The 20381-nt window shown below is 32.9% G+C and overlaps 1 protein-coding gene across 9 annotated transcripts in view; it reads right to left on the bottom strand.

Moving 5' to 3' along the window:
* Positions 1-19665, bottom strand: part of LOC119642313 (probable phospholipid-transporting ATPase VA) — a 40306-nt gene extending 20641 nt beyond the window's left edge. For 6 of the 9 annotated variants that reach the window (XM_038041425.1, XM_038041419.1, XM_038041427.1 and 3 more), the window contains exons 1-2: positions 19252-19665; positions 9317-10417 (exon numbers count right to left, since the gene is read on the bottom strand). In XM_038041425.1, the coding sequence (XP_037897353.1) occupies positions 9317-10347 (1031 nt within the window). In that variant the 5' untranslated portion in view covers positions 10348-10417; positions 19252-19665. Of the gene's footprint in view, positions 1-9316; positions 10418-18219; positions 18339-18732; positions 18877-19251 lie in introns of all 9 variants that reach the window. The other 3 variants (XM_038041421.1, XM_038041420.1, XM_038041422.1) reach the window with 3 other exon arrangements.
* Between the last annotated feature and the right edge of the window lie 716 nt (positions 19666-20381).

Genomic DNA, 20381 nt, shown 5'->3' with positions numbered 1-20381 from the left:
TTCCGCGAGGGGCGCCTGTACAGTTTTCTTATTTATTTTTATATGCATTTGGTTCATAGCGGGGAGATTCCTTCTGTATTATCATTTCGTGTTTCTTTTAGAAAGAGAAAGTATAATTATTTGTCCCGCGCTATAATGTGGTCATTATTTGTAAAACGTTTCTGGGTTCGAAATTAGCTTGGGTTTCAGAACTTAAAGCAGCCTTTGATAACAGAGTGACAAGGGACAACAAGGCCAACAAATGTCATGGTTGAAATAATTACTTTTAAATGTTTTTTAAATGGCAATATATGTACTTGTGTGCATATAGAGGTGCCGAAGCTTATATATATGTCATACGTATTTACGTACCTAAAAATGAAAACAGCCGAACAAATAAAATGTATAATATCATGTCGCGTTTCATGCAAACTGTCTGTTGTCCATAAAAGTCGGACGTATCTATATTACAAGCAGGCAGGCACGAATTCAATAGTAGCACATTAATAATTACATAGTACGTTTCTAAAGCAACATAGTGTTAAAATACACCCACATTGTAGAAAGTTCATCAAAAATAAACATATATATATATATTAACAAGCTTAGTCATTATTATACGTATTGCGTTATCAACTTTCGATAAAATGAAATCGCGCTGTTTCCAAAAAAATAAAAAAAATTACTATAGGTAATAAGAAAGTCAAATGTAATAAGAAAGTCAAGGCAATTATTTCTTTTTTTTCGATACCTTCACAATTTCATTAATCTGTGAAGCATGAAAACATTAAAAATGAGATGCAACGGCGAGCTACTTACATTTGCTAACATTCAATCTGTCCTAGGAGATTTTATTTTTACCATTCTTCTATAAATACTTACAATTATTCAAAAGTGGAACATAATTTAACTACGTCACATATCAATGCTTTGTATTTATTCTCTCTGAAGTTATAGAAAATATAATAAAAGATCGAATATCTCCCAGGATGCAATTACAGGCTCATTACTATTAAAAACCTTTGGACACAACAATAAATTTTGTTTGTCGATTATATCTGAATACTGTTTATTGTTGGCAAATAAAATCTACATTTGAATATTGAATAACGCAAGTAAAGTAAGGCTTGTTGTCGACATTAGACGTGCCTCGCGTATTATTTGTCAAGCAGCCGGTCAGCAATATCCGGTACTAACGCATAGACATTGTAACTTATAAAAAATCCATGTTGTGCCAACTTTTTCTTAAAATTTTATCTTATTTCGTCCGTTCCGTTACGAGTTAACGGCACTATAGAGACGGAAAAATACTCTTTAAAGTCAGACCTGGCTTGAAAATTATTCAATACAATTCTTCTCCGTCCAAAAAAAAACTATTTGTAATGGGTTTGTTATTTGAAATTAGTTCGTTTATCAAAAAAGTTCCAAAAATTGTTTATGATAATTGAAAACTGAAGTTGCAAAGAAGACTTGCCATGGCAAAGGCAAGGGCATTCATCACTTTGCATAAAAAAGTGAGCAAGAGAAAGTTATCGTCCAAATGACCTCCACGGTTGCTCACTGTAGAATCGTGCCATGACTCGATGACTAGAATAGTGGAATTGCGGAAAATGGTATTCGTACCATTACCACGTCCACTACATTCTCCAGATATAGCTTCCAAGGATTATTCTCCCTTTGTAAATCCTAAAGGTCATTGCGGAAACCGAACTGTATTTGGATGGTCTTGATAAAGCTTTCAACAGAAAAGGCATTGAAATATTAGAGAATAATTTTATCATATCACTTGTGAGAGAGAGAGGTTATGTTGATAAATACAATAGAGTTTTTCCAAAAATTTCATTTTTTCCTTTTTTTCCAGAAATGATTACCAAATATATGTAAAAAATGTAAAGCATGATATCGTTATTTTTGGAATTAAGAACTAAGTTTTATTGCAAAGTAATTCAAATTCAAGATTATCTATATGTAAAGAATTAATAAAAGTCCAAAAAAGTTTGACGACTTAACGATTTTACAACATTCTACTTTCGGCGATTTCTAATAAATCTTGTTACTTCGTTCGTTTTACTCTTTGTAGACGGATGTCCACTGTCCACCTCAAAGCATCCACAGTTTACATGTGTTACATAATAACAAAGCCTTTTTTTGCCTATTCCATTAGAGGATATCTGTTGCCCTACCTGCTTTTACGTGCCATGAGACTTAATTCACTTAAAATCTTAAAAAGAACAAAGTATCTATACTCCATTAAGTCCTCTCTGTTTGAAATCCTAAATACTTTTTTAAATTTGTTAACTCTAAAAGAAAAATTTCCACATATCCCTCTCATCTTTCTTTTAATGACTCTGATTCGTCGGATGATTTTGAAATCTCAATACTGTTTGCTGAGTATTTCCGACGAAATTTTTCGATTGCTAATTACGATTTATCAGCAAACTACCCATATCCTATAACTAACTCGGTTTCAATACCTAACTTGATTATTTCGGAAGATGACGTTTTTAAAGGGTTGAGTTCTCTAAAATATAGTTGTGCGCCTGGACCTGATGGAATTGCATGATGTGTACTTAAATCTTGCGCTGTCGAGTTATATGGTGTTATCTCAAAGATTTTTAGCCAGCCTTTGAATTTAGATAATTTCCCCTTGTGTTGGAAGAGTAGTTTCTTTAATCCTATTCACAAAAGTGGAAGTAAACAACTTGTTGAGAACTGCGGAGGCATAGCCAAGTTGAGTGTCTTGCCCAAGTTATTAGAGCGAATTGTGACTCAGCATTTAGCCTTTGCCATTAATTCGTATATTTCTCCGCACCAGGATGGCTTTCGGAAAGGGCGATCTGCAGTTATCAATTTGTTAGAGTTTACTTGTCATGTTTTCAAGGCTTTTTCTAGAGGCTCTTTCACAGATGTTATATACACTGATTTAAGCAAAGTGTTTGATATGGTTAATCATAACTTACTTATCTTTAAACTCCAAGCCCCTGGCTTCCCTCTCTAGTTAGTGAAATGGATAAGCTCTTATCTGCACAGTAGATCCTTCAGGGTTTTGTTCAACTTTATCACCTCGGATGAATTCCCCGTTATATCTGGCTTACCTCAGGGAAGCCACTTAGGTCCCATTTTATTTAGTTTATACATTAACGATCTTCCATCGGTGGTTAATTCCAGCCAGATCTTAATGTGCTGATGATGTGAAACTGTTTTCTTCCTTTTCCGTCGAATCGCAATCACATCGTCTTCAAAGTGATTTGAATAATTTGGTTGCGTGGTGCTCTTTGAATCTTCTGAAACTAAATCTAAATAAATGTAAGAAGCTTTCTTTCTCAAGAAGGAAGTCCTTCATTACTCAGTATTTCATTGATTCGCACAAGTTGGAAGACGTCGATTCGTTCACAGATTTAGGCTTTCTATTTGATTATAGGTTACGTTTCAATTTGCGTATTGAGCTCTCGTTAAGCAAAGCTGGGTCCGCGTTTTATGAAGAGGTGGTCCAAAGAGCTTGATGATCCTTATATTACGAAAAGGCTTAACATGTGTTTGGTTAGACCTACACTGGAGTATACCTCTGTTGTGTGGTTTCCTTCATATAGGTGCTACGTAGATTCAATTGAATCTGTTCAAAAGTAACTCTTGCTGTTTGCCCTTAGAAATTTGGGTTGGGATCCGATTGCCTCTCTTCCTCCCTATGAAAATAGGTTGCTTCTGCTGTCCTTGAGAAACGTAGGTTTGTTCGTGGCGTTTCCTTTGTAATCAAAATAATAAATAGTACTATTGACTCGCCTTCATTACTTGGTGAAATAAGCTTTAATGTCCTAACCGCTTCTCTAGGCACTTTATCTTGGTTAAGCTTAGTCAGTGTAAATATAATTATGAGTTGTTTAACCCGCTCACAGTTGTTTGCAAGAACCTAAATGACGTCTACCACTTATTCTCATTATCGGATTCTTTAAAGTCCATTAAAGCAACATTGCTTAATACGCGCGATTTACCTATATCGTACTTAAACTAGCTTTTAACCTTAAAAAGTCGTCACGATTCGAAAATGAATTGTCGTTAACTATTATCGGTTGCCAGGCTTATGCATGTTTGCGATGGCTTAGGGGTTCATTTGCAATTTGGTTCTGTATCGGTTGTAAGTGTGGCTCTATGCTGGTTAAGTGCCAATTGAACTCCACTGTTATTTGCTTAGTTGAGTTTCATGTATAAGTAGAATTAAAATAAATAAATAAAAATAAGAAAAAAATGCTATGCGGTACGCGTTCCTAAATGAAGCAAAGAACTAAAGCCTTTAGAGAACATCGTTGGTTGACATAGATTGATTTTTTAGCTGACAACACCTAAAATGTGTATCAAAAATGTGTACCACCTTAAAGAAATAATGCATCCAGCAAATAGTTATGACAATCGACATAAAATATCTTTATTAGTTCTAAGTGTTTTCTCGGCATTTGAAATTGTTCTCTAGATGAAATTATCTCCCTTTTAGACAATTGTTGCTATCTTGCTTCTTGTTGACACTAACAAATTTTATTGAAATGTATTAACAACATTTAATCGAAGTTAATCCCTAAAAGACAATCATTGCAAATGACTAGTTTTGTTTCAAGTTTGCTTACACCAAATTTAAGGTAAATTGGTTTATTACCTAATTATTAGCCAGTCATATATGATAGATAAGGTTTACTTAATTTCACTGTATGTTATATTTAGATTCTCTCTGGGACAAGAGTAGTGTAGTAGTAGTAGGCCAAATGTCAATAACGGCAAGAAAATTACAAGAGAAGTTATTGTAAATCTTGCCAAAAATTTATTTAATTGTACGTTATAATATCGGTAATTCAACCAGTTTTCCTTAATTATTCCTGCACATTGCATATGTTTTCCCTGAACGAAAATACATCCAACTTTTCACTAGCCATCTACAATTCTCTGTACAAAATTTACTGTTAAGAATAACGAGAAAGCAAAACTTATCTATATGCGTAGAAATTTAATAACCATAATTATATTTATTGCATGATACAAGTTCTACGATGAAAATGATTTGACTTTAATCGGATCAAACTCCTATTCGACATCAACAAATTACAGATATAGAACGACGTGACCGATTGTGTAAGAATGTCTATCAACGAATATTGGATATCTTGAATATTTTTTCAATAATTTAAGTTCGATAAAACAATCAGTAGCTTATGTTGGATGTTATCGAAAGCAACTAGCAAAATTTATATTATTCGTAAAAAAGTGGCTTTGATGCTGAATGCTAAAATATCCATTTTAAATAATCATCCATTCATATTATGTGCAGAGAGTAGGAAATTTGACGCACTTATACATGTATCCCTGCTAGACTAAATTATATTTCCCAAATAAGATCATGTTATAATTCATAAATCGTAGAAATACGTATCGGAGTCTCGATTTGTCATCGCTATAAGGAGTTTCTATATATTTTTGTATGCAAATCAATTGCAATCCTGATAACTATCTCGAAATTCTTGTAAAGCAAGTATTCCTTCGTCTATATAATGCAGAAGAATTATTTAAAAAAATGAAAGCGCGACTATTAAAGCAACTAACTCTTCGCAAGTACGCGCAACACTTATCTGTAACAAAAGCTAAAAGAGGATAGTAGAGAATTCGGCTGAAGCGCAATAGATTCTTCTCTCTTTTGATCATGGATCCTACTCTCTGCTATTGTTTGTATTATAAAGTAACAAACATCTATATCTAAGCTTGATAAAATTCATTTTAATTTGTTCACCGTTGATGGACCATTTCACTGACACCATCATCGTCTTCTTTATATGTATGAATTAAGCAATATACTGCACTTTCCTATCGTATCTAAGTTGGGCAGCTAAGTTGGCTCGTAAACACGCCCGTTCAAATGTCCGTTCATTTTAAACTGGTTTTCGTTTGTTGTTTTTTATTGTGATTTCAATGTTATTTTCGTTTTCTAAATGCGCTCGTACATACATGATGTTTACATTTAATCACTTGTTAAGGTTATTTTTGTAATAAAAGTGTATAGCATTTCTTAAATTGAAGAAAAAATAAAAGAAAAGAAACTTACAAAGATATTTGCTCAAACTCAGTAATGGTTATTGACTTTTAAGTCATGCTAAGGCAAAGTGTTTTATGCAAATTCCTTTAAATACACCAAATATAGAATTAATTGCATTTTGCAGAATTAATCAGAATTAATTTATGTGCATACAGACGCATGAAACTTTTTATCTTTCCATTTTGGTTTATATTCCCCAAATTTTATTTTTATAGCCGCCAAATCTCGACGAATAATGCGTTAAACCTAACTTCGTCCGCTTAATCAGAAAGACGGTCGGACAATTACATTCCGTATTTGTCTTTTATTTATAAATTCATGTGACAATAACAGAAATGCTCTCATTTTGTGCTGCAATGAAGGCTTGTCACTTGACTGACTTGTTCTACCTTTGAATACAAGACTGCGAGCAAGATCCTCTAATGTTTTCAGCGAATTTCAAACCGATATCTTAATTTTTACGACCGGAAGAATCTTTACCAGGACCTCACTTATATACCCAATCAAACATGACTACCGATTAAGAAAATATGTACCTTGTAAGGGTTCTGGAGCTGCCTATTAGTTGTTTTAGAAACAGTATACCTTCAGCCACATAATGCATATAAAAATATATAAACCCCTAACATAAGGAGAAAGATACCAACAGGCTTCTTCAAAGCTTTGCAGCTATGTTAATTTCAATTTCAAATTCTAAATCGATTTTAGCTTGTCCGCCTATTCGTCTTTGTAATGTCTGTTTTAAACGTTCTCCTTGTCTCAAAAATAGACTTCAAATGTGGCAGAACCTTTGGAAGTGGGAAAATGGGTCTGCGCCTACACCGCCATTTAAACTGAGAACACCTCTGTTGAGAAAAACTGGTTTTTTGCTCATTACTCATAGGTTATAGCATATAAATGCACAAAAATTTGAACGCATATTCTAGTGGCGAAGGTATCAAAATTTAATTGTTTTTCAATACCTTTACAACGAACAGAAACAAGCTTCAAAACTCAATAAAGTATACAAATTCTTGGCCAGTTTCAAATTTGGAATGCACCTAAACATGTCCGCCTGCTCGTCTGTCCATCTAATTGTTTGCACAACTTTGTAGTATATGTAGTAAACAGTCTTCCGTTAGCGAAAATAAAGCTATCGCCTACAAGTTTGCAAAAGAATTTGGAACTGACCCAAACTATTCAAAGGACACACCTACAACGCTCTCATGCCTATACGATAAAAACTGTTATTTTGCAAATAGAAAAAATCAGCTGCGTCCACTCCATATTATACAGCATGCAAAGGCATTTCTTATCTTTTTTTTTTGTCTTTTTTAGGTTAATGTTGATGGGTATAAAAGATTCGGTCATTACCGAATATAATTTTCTTAAGTGTTTCTTTTTGCTTTCTTTCTAGTACTTGCTTAATGCACACGAATAAAGTGCGCTATAAAATGCGGAAAACAACTATCTAGTATACCAGAAGGGTTGACTTCTATTGTGTGCCACAACTTGTACAATGGACCTGGAAATAAAACGATTTTTGCTAATTAAAGCACTATGTATAAGCATCTATTGTTATCCCACACACCTATTCGCTGTAAGCGGAAGATTAATGATAAGAAAATGAAGAAAACTTTCGTTTTTTTTTTTGTATTTTTTTATAGTCATCACTGAAGGATATATATATATACTGACATATATATTAGATTTTTCTAATTTTTTCGATGTTCTTTACTCGTTTAAACATTAAGAGTGTTTTTTGCCACACATTAAGTTTTGACAAGTTTATGGCATTGAAGGCAAATGAAGTTAGATAAATTGACCCGAGTAAGCGATTGGTAAAGAGTAAGAATATTACTGTTTTCTGATTACTTGATATGATCGTTAAAAAATGTTTCCTGTAGACGACGCATTTGTTACTTAATGTTAGTAACAGACACTTCTCTGTTAAACAGGCGACAAGTGAAACCAAATCATAGCAAATTTATGTTCACATTAATATCATTCAAAAATTTCAATTTATCAAAATTAATTTCCTCCCAGAGTTTTGTTATTCACCTACTTCGTCATGAAGTACTAAAAATTAAACTTTGTTGGCTAATAGAGGCTCAGTGTTTATGGAAATCGCTCTGTATGGTCCTAAAAACTAGACCAACAGTGTTCAAACTTGATACGATTCATTTTTATGGGAAGCTATTACGGAACAATTTTGATCATGAAGTATTAATATTGCCAATCGATTGCGGCTTTATCGTTAAGTTTTTTGACTATTTCGTGCAATCGGTACAAACTTATTATACGGTGTATCACATATAGTATCGTGTATAAAATGGCTAAAACATGTTCAACGCTGAATTATTTTTCAGCAAATATGAGATAACGACGAGATATCGATAGGGGAAAAGGACCAAACGCAAAAAGCGCCAGAGATCATCTCCAAGGCGAAGTTATTTTATTCTAAGCCTACTTATAAATACTGTTATATATATCATTCTTGTTGTGTACGTTTAGTATCTTCGAAAAGTAGAAAACTTTAAACAGTTTTAAGAACTAAGTGTACTTGAAATGATAAGCTGCTTTCAAATTTTTTAAAATAAATAGGATATGTATTTATTGTATACAAATCAGGCCATTAAAATGGCATGTGATAGTTCAGCTTACTGGCCAACAACGCTTTTTATTACTCTACAACAACGTTGGCAAGCCGTTCATGAATAAACGAAAGCCGTCACGTGCCGTGTAAACGAAGTAAGCAAAAATTTTTTCTCCTTAAATTTATCATCCTCTCATATAATTTAAACGTCACATCATTCAATCGGCAGCAGGTTGGTGCCTTATAAATGAAAAACTTAATTTGTTTTCGTTCGAATGTTTAACGTGTACACGTCATTAAATTTTGTAAAAACTCGAGTGTGCAGCTTAGAAATATTGAAATAAGTGGACTTAGATACGCTTCATTCAAAATTATTATATACTTTTATGAAATATGTATAAAAGAATTTTCAATTTTACTCTCTTATTAAATACAAGTTATATATTTTCTGATGTATCTCACAATATGATTTACAAATTATATAATCCAGTTAATATACCTTACCCGCAATGTGCAAAAAAATGTAGAACACGAAATATATGAAAAAATAGTAAGCACTATGTGTGCTTGGCTTGGAGAAAAAGGAAAGTTGTGCTGATTGGTGATTTATATTTTCTTTTTTTTTAATTTTGAAGGTAATCCATATATCATTACTAAATTAAATAAATTAGTAAGGGTTAACGAAAGCTTACCCATCGTAAACGCGACACGTACTATTGTTTATTCTTTCATCTGAAAATCGACGTCTTCGATCTTCGAATAGATCTTTAACGGCAGTTACACCCAAAACAAAGAGTACCGGTATCATGGCAACCTCTTTGCCAAATGCATTAATGGCTGGAAACCAATTAAGTAAAACTATGAATATAAAGTATAAATTCGCGACACGATGAAATTGCTCTAATAAATTCTTCGGTATAAACGACAGCAGTGTATATTTGGTAGTGCGGATTTTGTTACCAACGAAGTGACCATTTGGATGTTCACGTTTTGGAGTTTTCGGTGGCACTGTGTGATTTGCCACTACAATGCGGAAACTTCGCTCTTCGGATTTCTCTGCATGGCAAACACCTATTCGTTTCCACCAAGGCGGTGTTTCGGAACGACGCAGGGTGTAGATGGATTCAGAACGTGACGCTTGACGTGAATGGCCACGACCAGCGGCCGCAGATGATAATGAAGGACCAAACTCTCGAGTCTCATTTTCTTCCTTGTGACCAGGCGGGAGAATGAATTCGGTTTTAGAGCCGACACGACTATGACCGCGCGGCGACGCCGTGTTGTTAGAGGAGTCGGCTATCTGTCCTTGGGAGAAAGCACGTTGATGTCCTTTTAGAGCGGATTTAATTGGTCTGGCGCTTGGACCCACAATAACCCCACCACCGTGACTTATGGAACGTGCGTGACCACGAACACTACCAATGGTGAGTGTGTGTATAACTGGATTCACTATCGCCACGCCCGGTATAACGGTGGCTGGATTATCTGTACCGCTTCCTCCAGGGCCAACGGGACCTGGAAAAACATAAGTTCTTTCGGGTTCTGGCAAAGCACTCATTAGAGCGCTTGTACAATTTAATGGTATACCAGCAGAATTTAGTGGGTCGTATAAAGGATTCGACGCGTTTGTAGATGTTGCGCCGGTTACGAAAACAGGCGGTGCCGATCTCTGCTGAACAATAGTAAACTTTCGCCGCAGTTCTTCGGTATTTGCGGACGGCATTGTCACTAGACACCATTAGTTCCTATGAAACGCAGCAGCTCATTATGTGTAAATCATCACGTAAGTGGAACTACAAAGAAAGAAGAAATTGAGAAGACTTGTGATTAGATTAGAAATTAGAATAATTAGATAAGAAATCATCGCAAATTGACTACAATGTGTCTAACGCTCCTTTTCTGAACTTCCCTTCTTAATCAGTGTACAAATTTGATACCAACCTAGTTTTAGTTTTTCCATAATAAATAGGAGAAAACTGGATTAAACTATGTCAAACTAGACCTGGTCGTATTAGCATATTGCATTGTGTGGCTAAGATATTAATATTATTATATTACGTGAATTTTGTTCACTCAAACATCTGGCAGACGTCACTGGCGATGTTTATGTCAAAATCTGTGCCTTCATCCCTCATTTTTTTAATATTCATAATTGATGACTTGCGCAATTATAATTTTGCAATACTAATTTATATGGCAATAAAAAAACAAGTTTCGAGATGCCGTGCTATAGGTGTACTATTTCAGTTTTGTTCAAAATTTTCAAAAAAAAAAGTAATACAAATCCAACAAGTTTAGAACGATGTGTTAACAAAGAGCATCAACCACACCATTTCGGCAGGACAACTCCGGTTCCCAATTATGATTTTTATAGGCGGTTTTATATTTATATACATATATAACACATCACTCAATTTGTCTTAGGTCTGACTTATACATGGCAACGCTCTTGGAAGATCCACATAATTTCTGAATGGTATCATCAAGCTTCAAACGATACTTGCCTAAATTTTATGACATTCTGACAATTGGTTTACATGTTAGAATGGCTTCGTTGGCGCTCTTATTGTAATTTTTCAAAGCATGGATAAAAGGAACGCCTTGATTAAAAATTATTTTTTGACCGAAAATACTTTCGAAGTGAAATCAACTTTTATTGACAGGTACTTTGCATTTAAAGGCGGTCGTACAAACACGAACTAGCATGATGAAGCTGAAAAGTTTGGTTGCCTAAAAACAGCCGTTGTAAAAAAAATGCAAAAATTGTTAGCTGACAATTAAAAACATGAGAAGGCAGTTCATTTAGCATATATGTTCAAAGTGAAATTAAAAAGGAAACCAGCGATGGAGTGTAGATATCAGAAAAAGAAAAAAATAGTATTTCACCAACACAATGCCTAGTGTCGCAAATCGATGAAAACGTTAACTAAATTCCAACCTGCTCTCCACATCTAACCGCCAAAAATGAGGTCTGTTTATTTTAAGAATGTCGGCAAATTGTTCCACAAAAAGAAGGCTTTCAAAAGTTAGAGAAACGTTAGAATGAATGCATTACTCTTCGAATTTAGTATATTGATAAATAAGATAACTTTCTTAAAAAAATGTTTTCCTTAACTAGACCGTAGACTTATTGAGTAATGTGATACTTGGGCCAAAAACACCGCTTTGTCTGATCTTTTGTTGAAAATTCCGAAATCAGAAAGTCCCGAACCTTGCTAAAATTCCTGCATTAATGTTTAGATTTTCCGTCGAATATATATTGCCTACCTTTTTTAAAATTTTTGGTACACAACAATTTGTGGTACATTTTTTGGTAATATTCGCTATGAATTGTAAGTTATACAAGAGAAAATAATAAAATTCTTTCGAGATTATCCAACTTTTTTAGCATTGACATGTTAGGTGTCGTGGGAATTTTTTGAAAACCAAAAATCGAATGCTGATGTTTTAAGGTATTTCTCTATTTAACATGAATGCGATTTTTGAATAAAAATTCAAAACTTGGTTGTAGCACTTACAATGAGTATGTCATCATTTATGCACTTTATTCCAATTTCTCAACTTCAGAAATATACACAAAAACCGGTCTCGAAATAAGTTGCCTTTTCTTGGTTTCAATTAATGATGCTAATGAATGGAAAATGAAAGGAAAATGAGTTATATAAATAAATTAAATCAAGAGCACAGAGAAAAGGAATCAAAATTATCATATCATTATCATATTATATACATCGGATAGAAGATCACATTAAAGTAAAATCATCCATTTTATATTTAAGCGATCCAATCGCATGTTATCGTCCTATAATGGCTTCCCCTCTTCTTGGCTAAAGGCCAAGTATAAATAACTGTTTTGCTAACATATGTATTATTCCATGAACATAATCGCTCGTGCACTCATACGGTGCTATAGTCAATTACATTTTTATATTTATGGCTGTAAGGAGTATATATAGATTTCGAGAAGATTCTAAGGAGCAATAAATGAAAATATTTAATAAACTTGCAAGCATACTAAGCATTATACACTAACTAGCACGAATTAAGAGTGTGAAAATAAATTCGAATTTAACTACAAAAATGCTTACCAACTCTCTTAATCCTGTAAATGCCTTAAAAGGGCTATATGGAAGGTATTGTCATATAAATTCATGGGCTGTTGGAATAACTGTCTTATGTTTTCTGTTTGTTGTATAAATTCATGAGCTGTTGGAAGAACTGTCTTACGTTTCCTGATTTGTAAGGAGTATACCTCCAAAACCAAACATTACTTAGTCGTAACTACTTAAAAGAGCTCTGTGAGCGTGTTTACAGAGCTCTGCTATGCGACTTGGTAAGCGTTTTTGGCAGTTGAATTCGTATTTATCTTCACACCCTTACACTAATTTGTCGAGAAATTTTTGTAGCTCATTAGTCCAAAATATACATTCAGTACGTATTTCTTGTTTACCGTCCGCCAACAATATTGCTGCGTTGTTTATATGCCAAAGAAAACAATATTGAATTAAAATTTAGGAATGGAAACAATGGATAAGTCAATTACGTATAAGAAAGTACATATGCTTGCGTAAAAAATATTGTCTTTCCGTTTTGTAATGTATGCATAATATTTTGGTGAAATATACGGAAATACCGTTTATTCCTATGAAAATACAATAATACGAAAACATACCATCCAAAGAGAGAGAGAACAGAAGATACGTATTTCGTAGCTTAAAATTAAATTTATTCTTGATACATAACTAACTAACTTAAACAACCACCCACGTCATTATCGATTGTACAAATACGAGATGACTCTACATGAATCCGATTAACCCTTTGCGAAGGAACGGAATTTTATAATAACGCAAAAGAAAAAAAGCAATTACTTTTACCATTCGGCCTACTTTAGGTGTTCAATTGTTCCTGTAAAGTTTTTTTAAGAGTTTGTTTTCTTTAATTTATTGCATAATGTTAATACGTGCATATTTTCTTTTACACTTCATTTAGTCATCGCTTTAAATGAACATGTAACTGAATGAATTCTGCGGAGTAAGTGCTAACTACTCATACATACACAATAATGTTACCAACAATTTAACGTATTATCATCTCAATATACCCTATACCACTTGTGGTACAGGGTGTACTAAGTTAGCGCGAACGTATGTAACGGGCAGAAGGGCTTAAGATAGACGCACTTTTTATTATATCGATCAATTCAAATTATGACTCTGAGCCCGTCTGTCCGTCTGGTGTCTGCCCATGTAAATTTGTGTTCAAGCTATAGGTCGGAAAATTTGAGATATTTTCATGAAATTTGGTACAATGACGTGTTCTGACCAATGTACGAAAGCTATTATTGCGTTTTAAGGCGGAAAATTCTACGTTTTACACAATAATTAACTGTGCTGAATTTCGAACAAACACGTATCTCAATTATTGAACATCTCGTGCATAACCATTCTTGCGGAAAGCAAGCCTTTATTTGTAAAGGCGTATTATTTTTAATATACATTTCTATAATGGTAAGTTCATATAAAATCAGGGTGTAATTTTTGTGTTCTACGGCAAAAATAAGAACTGTGTCAAACAATGTGATACAGCGTATTAAAAAAGCGGCCTAGCTCGAGCGTTAAGTTTTCACTTGTCCTTTTTTGTGGTTAATCTTTGTAAAACGCCTCTTTACGCAGAGTGAATTTACGTTCGTACCTCGAAAACTTTGACATATTAAATTGGTCAATTCTTTTAGTATATTCCGATTATATTTAATGGTATTCGTTTTCCTATCATTCGTCATTTATCTATTTGTCAAAGTGTTTTCGAATTTCCATCTAAAAACTAACACCCAAGATTGAAATTCCGAAGCAAGTGGAATGCATTGTGAAATTTTACGCGGATTTGATATTATGCATAAATATATTATAATTCGTCTATGTTAATTGTTATGTAAGCGCAACAAAAGGTTATACTAACTTTTGTTTATTTATCCATATTAAATTATCTATATTATTGTTACAATGCTAAATCCTCTTCCATTGCCTTTTTTGGCACTTTAATGGTTTACTATGCTTAATTATAGAAATGAACAAAATTAAAAAGCTATCCTTTTTTATATTACTTCTTGACCATCGCAATAGCAATCGCAACAGCTGGTAAGATGTATAGCTATGACTGAACCGAGCTACAGTCTCAAACCGATTAAATACATTTACCCCTCGCGATTATGATATTTTTGGGATGTTAAAACTGTGGTAGATAAACTAGTGCACTTTCAATCAACAGATGATGAAAACAACTTCAAAAATCGCAACGATAATCATTCGCGCGTTGATTTTCGGCACACATACTAAATATATGCAGTAATATCTTATCAATAAAATAAAATATTGCATAATTTGACACCCTCATCTCATGCATATGAAGCCAGTTATTTATTTGTAATGTGCCGACCAAATCTGAAGGTAACATATTAAAATGCAATCAATCCGCAATGACAGCATCATCATCATGAGAAATGACAAAATTAAATGTGCACTTAATCCAATTAAACGCAATCATAGAACCGTACGCAGATACCGTACCATATGTGCGCACTTAATCTGGAAACTACGGATAAACGTGCGTGCAAAATGTCATGATCTGGTGGTCAGCACCATTTCATTTTTTTCTTGTGGGTAGCATTATTAGTTTTATCGGTTACATAAACAGAACTCCAACCTTCGAATAATTTATCCATTTTGAAAATCAGCCCAAAACGGTTCCCAATAATAATAGAAAACGTTATCATTATAAACTAACCGAAAAATGACATGACATTTTTGCCTGATGTTAATGACATTTGAGCCGTTATCAAAAAATTGATGTTTGTCAGCCTATGTACGCGTATATTTAAAGCAAACGTTCCTTTGAATTCTGTGTTCTTTTGAGCACAGTCGTATATAATTTTGTATTACTAATATGCTTTAACTCACCATCTTCGTTTTAGCTACATAAAAGTAAATTAACATCTTAAAATCTAAATTTTATTTTAAAAGTGTGATCGCCTATAAAGCAAATCTACCGAAAGAACTTATGTGCGAAATGAACAACTAATTAACTATGCTACTATTCGAAGACAAACACACGTTTTGCGTGGCGCCACTATCAATTTAATTGTATGTGTGTATATAAATATATATTTATACTATAGAGTCAAATTAATTTAATAAACAAACTTAATTTTACTTTGATCAAGTTAATGCAAAAAATCACCTAAATTTATTCCACAGTCAACAGAAAGGATTAATTTATTCTTTGTGTAGTTGTTAACTATTTTGTGTCTTAAATTTATGCATTTATGCAAAAAAAAAAATCGCGTTGGAGACTTAGAGTAGAATAGGATAACAAAGACAGCCGGATTATATTCTACTTTAGGAGACTGCAAAGAAAACGGAGAACACACCTCATTTGAAAGCATTTGTCATAATTTGGTCGCGATTTATCGCCAATTTTGGCACTTATGACCGAAGACTAGATCTACAGTACATACTAGTATTCCTAACCAGAGTGTGATTTTGAGTCGGTTTAGCACGTAATCGAAGATGTTAGTTTATTAATACATTAATACAAAGCTGGAATTTACAGTCAAAAACCAATTTCGGAAATAAATAAAGTCCAAAATGCCCTAAATGTGGTGATTGATGTTATGCACTGATTTCAGATGAAGATTACCGCCTGGTGGGACGATACTTTCTTGTTTGCTCTTTTCATTAAATGTGTTATAGCTTTCATTTTAGCACCAAAAAAGCATGAATTTCAGCTTTAAAATTATGAATACTGCGTATCTATCAGATGAGTTATTCTAAGACTTTTTACAACCTTCCTCATACCATTTAGTGTCTCGTAAGGCAAAGTTTTAAAAAAAATTGTATAAATATTTATGTCGCTCTGCTATGTTATATGTACCAGCAACTAGCTTGATTTCAACGCCCCAATTGGTTTTTTTATTATTTTCTAAAAATATTGTAGTTAAAAAAAGGCTTAAACTTGACCAAAAAAACGAGACCACTTTAAAATAACTTTCTGCGTAAACGTGCCTAATATAAACATGCTGCCATGCCCACATGTACCATCACATAGCCAAAAGACCTAGTGAAAAATTTGCCAAACAAAAAAAAAATGAATGAGCAGAGCCATTTTTGAGAGAATAGTAAAGCGGCCGCTGAAAACTTATTTTTTCCCATCTTTTCCCACCGAAAGAATCATTCGTCTATTAGGGCTAAATAGTTAAGCATTCAGTTTGTAAAAGAAATTAATGCAGGGAGGACAACAGCGTATCCAGTTCAGAACCCCTAACATTTGCAGGACAGATTTTGCAAAGTACGGCCGAATGTTATCATGGTTAAAAACCACATGTTTATGTTTTGGCATTTTTTTATGAGAATTTTCCTTTAATGATGAGCGCAACTGCATCAGCGCCTTAATTAAGTCACATGTTCTTTCGTAACAGTACCGTTATGGTGGTGTGTATAATGAATACATTGTCCTAAAAGAGGGTGCCAGAGATATTCGCGTATAGCGCCAACATTAATGTTTTCTCTGGCGTGCAGAATATCTTTTGGAGCTTGCGCTACCCACAGCAAATGCCTTCAAATAAAACTGAAAAGCAGCGCTTCCTATATATGGCACTGAACGTGAGTTACTCAAAGCTATCAAAAATTATATTTTATGTAGTCCAAAGAAAATGTCTCAGATATTCCTTTCATACGTAGAACTCAATGTTTGATAGCTATTATACTGTTATGTCATCTTTAAGGAAAACGGGTAACGAGTTGCTTGTACATGTGGCAGAAGTCCTTAGTAACGGCATGTCTCTAGACGACATCGGATTAATACAACGTTCGTGGCAATAATCGAAGTTGCCGTAAAAATACAAAAATATCATGTCGAAAAATTTGCTTAGGTAAAATGAGTAGACAGCATATGCGCAAAAATTGTTTAAGTGTTGCCGTGTTTTGCAAACTTTACCACAGATGGAAAATAGTGACACATAATTAAACCGTTTGTACAAGCTAGAAGAATATTCGTTTTTGATGATGTTCACAATTTAATGAAATATTATATTAATACCATTAATCTAACGGGTCGAAAAGTTTCTTATTGTTTTGTTTTTGATTTTTTGGGAAATATTGTGAATAATAAATGCGGAGAATACACTGAAAATAATGCACACTAATTTTTCTGTATTCAAGACAGCTTTATCGTGTTATGCTAAAATGTAATTGCGATACGTATTTGTGTACGTCAGTTCGTAAGGGTGTGAAGTTATTTTTAAATATAACTAGACCCAAATGAAAAATTTTTGTACAGAGCCCCGTTAAGCCGTTAACAGAATTATGATAACCGAAGTCTCGAAGGGACTAAGTCAAAATATAGTAAAAATAGAACTTTTCCAGAGTTTTTTTACGATATATTATAGACAAAACATGTCTTACGTAAAATAATTAATATTTGAAAAGAAAAAATTTATACACTATGTCATAAATGAGGTTGATAAAGCGAAAGTTCGAACTTCGCGCAATTAATGTTTGCACTAACGAACAAAATGAAATGAAGTTATGGCGCCATTTACCTTCCCGGATTCGTTTTACATTAGCCTGAGTTGAAACGTCGATCGCATCCGAATATGAAACATTGAATTTTCTATGACTTTTTTTCATTTTTTGAAGATTCATACATCTATAATGAAAACTAAATAGAAAAAAAAAGAGATGCAATTGAAATATCTTCAAAGAAATATCTATTAAATCCAAAATATTTACGGAAAACTATTTAATAATCCAAAAAAAATGTCTGAAAAGTGTAAGCATGAATTGTATATAAACACCGGCTTGAAAAAAGAGGTATACAACATTTTACTAAATTGAGACTAAGTTTTCATTTCTCTTTTCCACTATTCTCTTCTGTTAGGTATTCTGCTATAGAACGTAATGGACCAAAGTAAACTGGTTGTCGTTCTAATTGGCAAATGAGCTTGATTAACTTTATTGTGCTTGCTTGTTATGCTTATGTTGTCTTCTTTTTTCTTTAATGTAAGCAAAAAACTCGTTTTTTGTTTACAGCAATCGCCAGAAGATATACTTACTCTGTCATTAAAAACGTAACAAAGATAGGTAGGTGTAGAGGTTTGTCTCAGGAATTTCTTGAATAGCATCAGTAATAACATTAATTGCGAGAGTCAGTTAGGCAGTTAGGAGTTAGAAAGGCTTAGATTGCATCAAAAACTCATCTGCAAATGATATAACTTATAATCTCAAAACTAGTATCGATTAAAAATTGCATAAAAACATTGTCCATGTGACCTTTTTAAAAATCGCACTATCTTCGTATAATTTTAAACAAAAATGAATATTTAACAATGTATAAATTTTACAACAATCTAAGTTATTCTTTTGGCACCAAAGAAGTCAATGAGGCAGATCAAATGTGCTCGTTCTTCGAATGTATATTGATACAAAAATTCGTTTCAAACCGAATTTTTGCAGTATTTTACATTAATTAATATAAATAATTTTTAATTGCAAACACGTCTGATTATAACTTAATTAACCACTAATTGAATTAAAAAACATTTAAATGAAAGGAACATAGTAATTGAACTTACTTCCTTTCATACATTCACTGTAAACCTCCTGTGTGTGTGTATGTGTGTGTGTATACTTGCTAACGTGGAATAAGTGTCAACTTTCTTTCTGAAACTCATGGGTTTTTTTAACCACATTAACTTTTTTATTTTTTTGCAAAGTTTCACATTTTTAGAGAATTTAATTTTATATATCAAATGTTTTGTCGATCGCATGGACGCTTTTCATTTTTATTATGTGTTCCAAAAATTAACTCTTTTGTTCAAACTTTCAATGTCTTTCTACAATTTCTGCTTCATATGGATTTTTTCTCGATTTCATTCTTCTCACTCGCAAATATAAGTACACGTTACCAAGTCTCTCATTTATTTATTTTTTCTTTTTTTTTTTGATATTGGTATTTATTTATTTATTTATGTTTGGATTTTGCGCTTTCAATGAAATATTTTTTTCTTTCTACTCTCAGTAAAAATTTGTTAGAAAAAGATTTTATTTATGTGTGTGATATTCTTTTTAATTTTTTCTTCAATAATTATTTTCAATTTTGCATAAATACACATATATCCGAATACTTGTTATTTTTACATTCACCCCGAAAATACCGTTACACATCTTCAAATTAATAAATATACCGTCAATATTCGCTCATCGTTCATTCGTTACTTTACTATTTCTTGCGATTTCTTGAAATAATGTAAACTTAGCTCATCAGACTCATCAAACTTATTTGCTTGCAGTTAAGGTGACCACCTGCTCATTTTTCATATATTTATATATTTTTAGTGTACAATATTAAATGTAATATTAACAATATTAAAATGATTTATTATTGAATATGGAAGAAAAAAATTATTTTTAAATTTTACATATAGCATTCCAAATTTATAAATGTTTTTCTGGCCACCTTAATTTACTGCAGTTAAAAATAATGTGAGCATTCTTACATTGTTACGTTCCGTCTGCATAAGCAACCAAAACAAAATCGGGAGCTTGCATAGGCAATAAGTTATGTTTATTAATAATTTCTTCTTTAATAATTTATTATAGAAAAGAATACACATTAAAAGATTGTAAAATTAATCGTTTTATTATATTAGTTCTTATATTTGGATTTTCAATAATATTAATTAAAATTTTGTTAGGATCGCAG

This window comes from Glossina fuscipes, unplaced genomic scaffold, assembly GCF_014805625.2.
Source record: "Glossina fuscipes isolate IAEA_lab_2018 unplaced genomic scaffold, Yale_Gfus_2 222, whole genome shotgun sequence".
Taxonomy (NCBI): domain Eukaryota; kingdom Metazoa; phylum Arthropoda; class Insecta; order Diptera; family Glossinidae; genus Glossina; species Glossina fuscipes.
The sequence above is the reverse complement of the archived record's forward strand: the minus strand, read 5'-3'. Positions and strand labels throughout refer to the sequence as shown.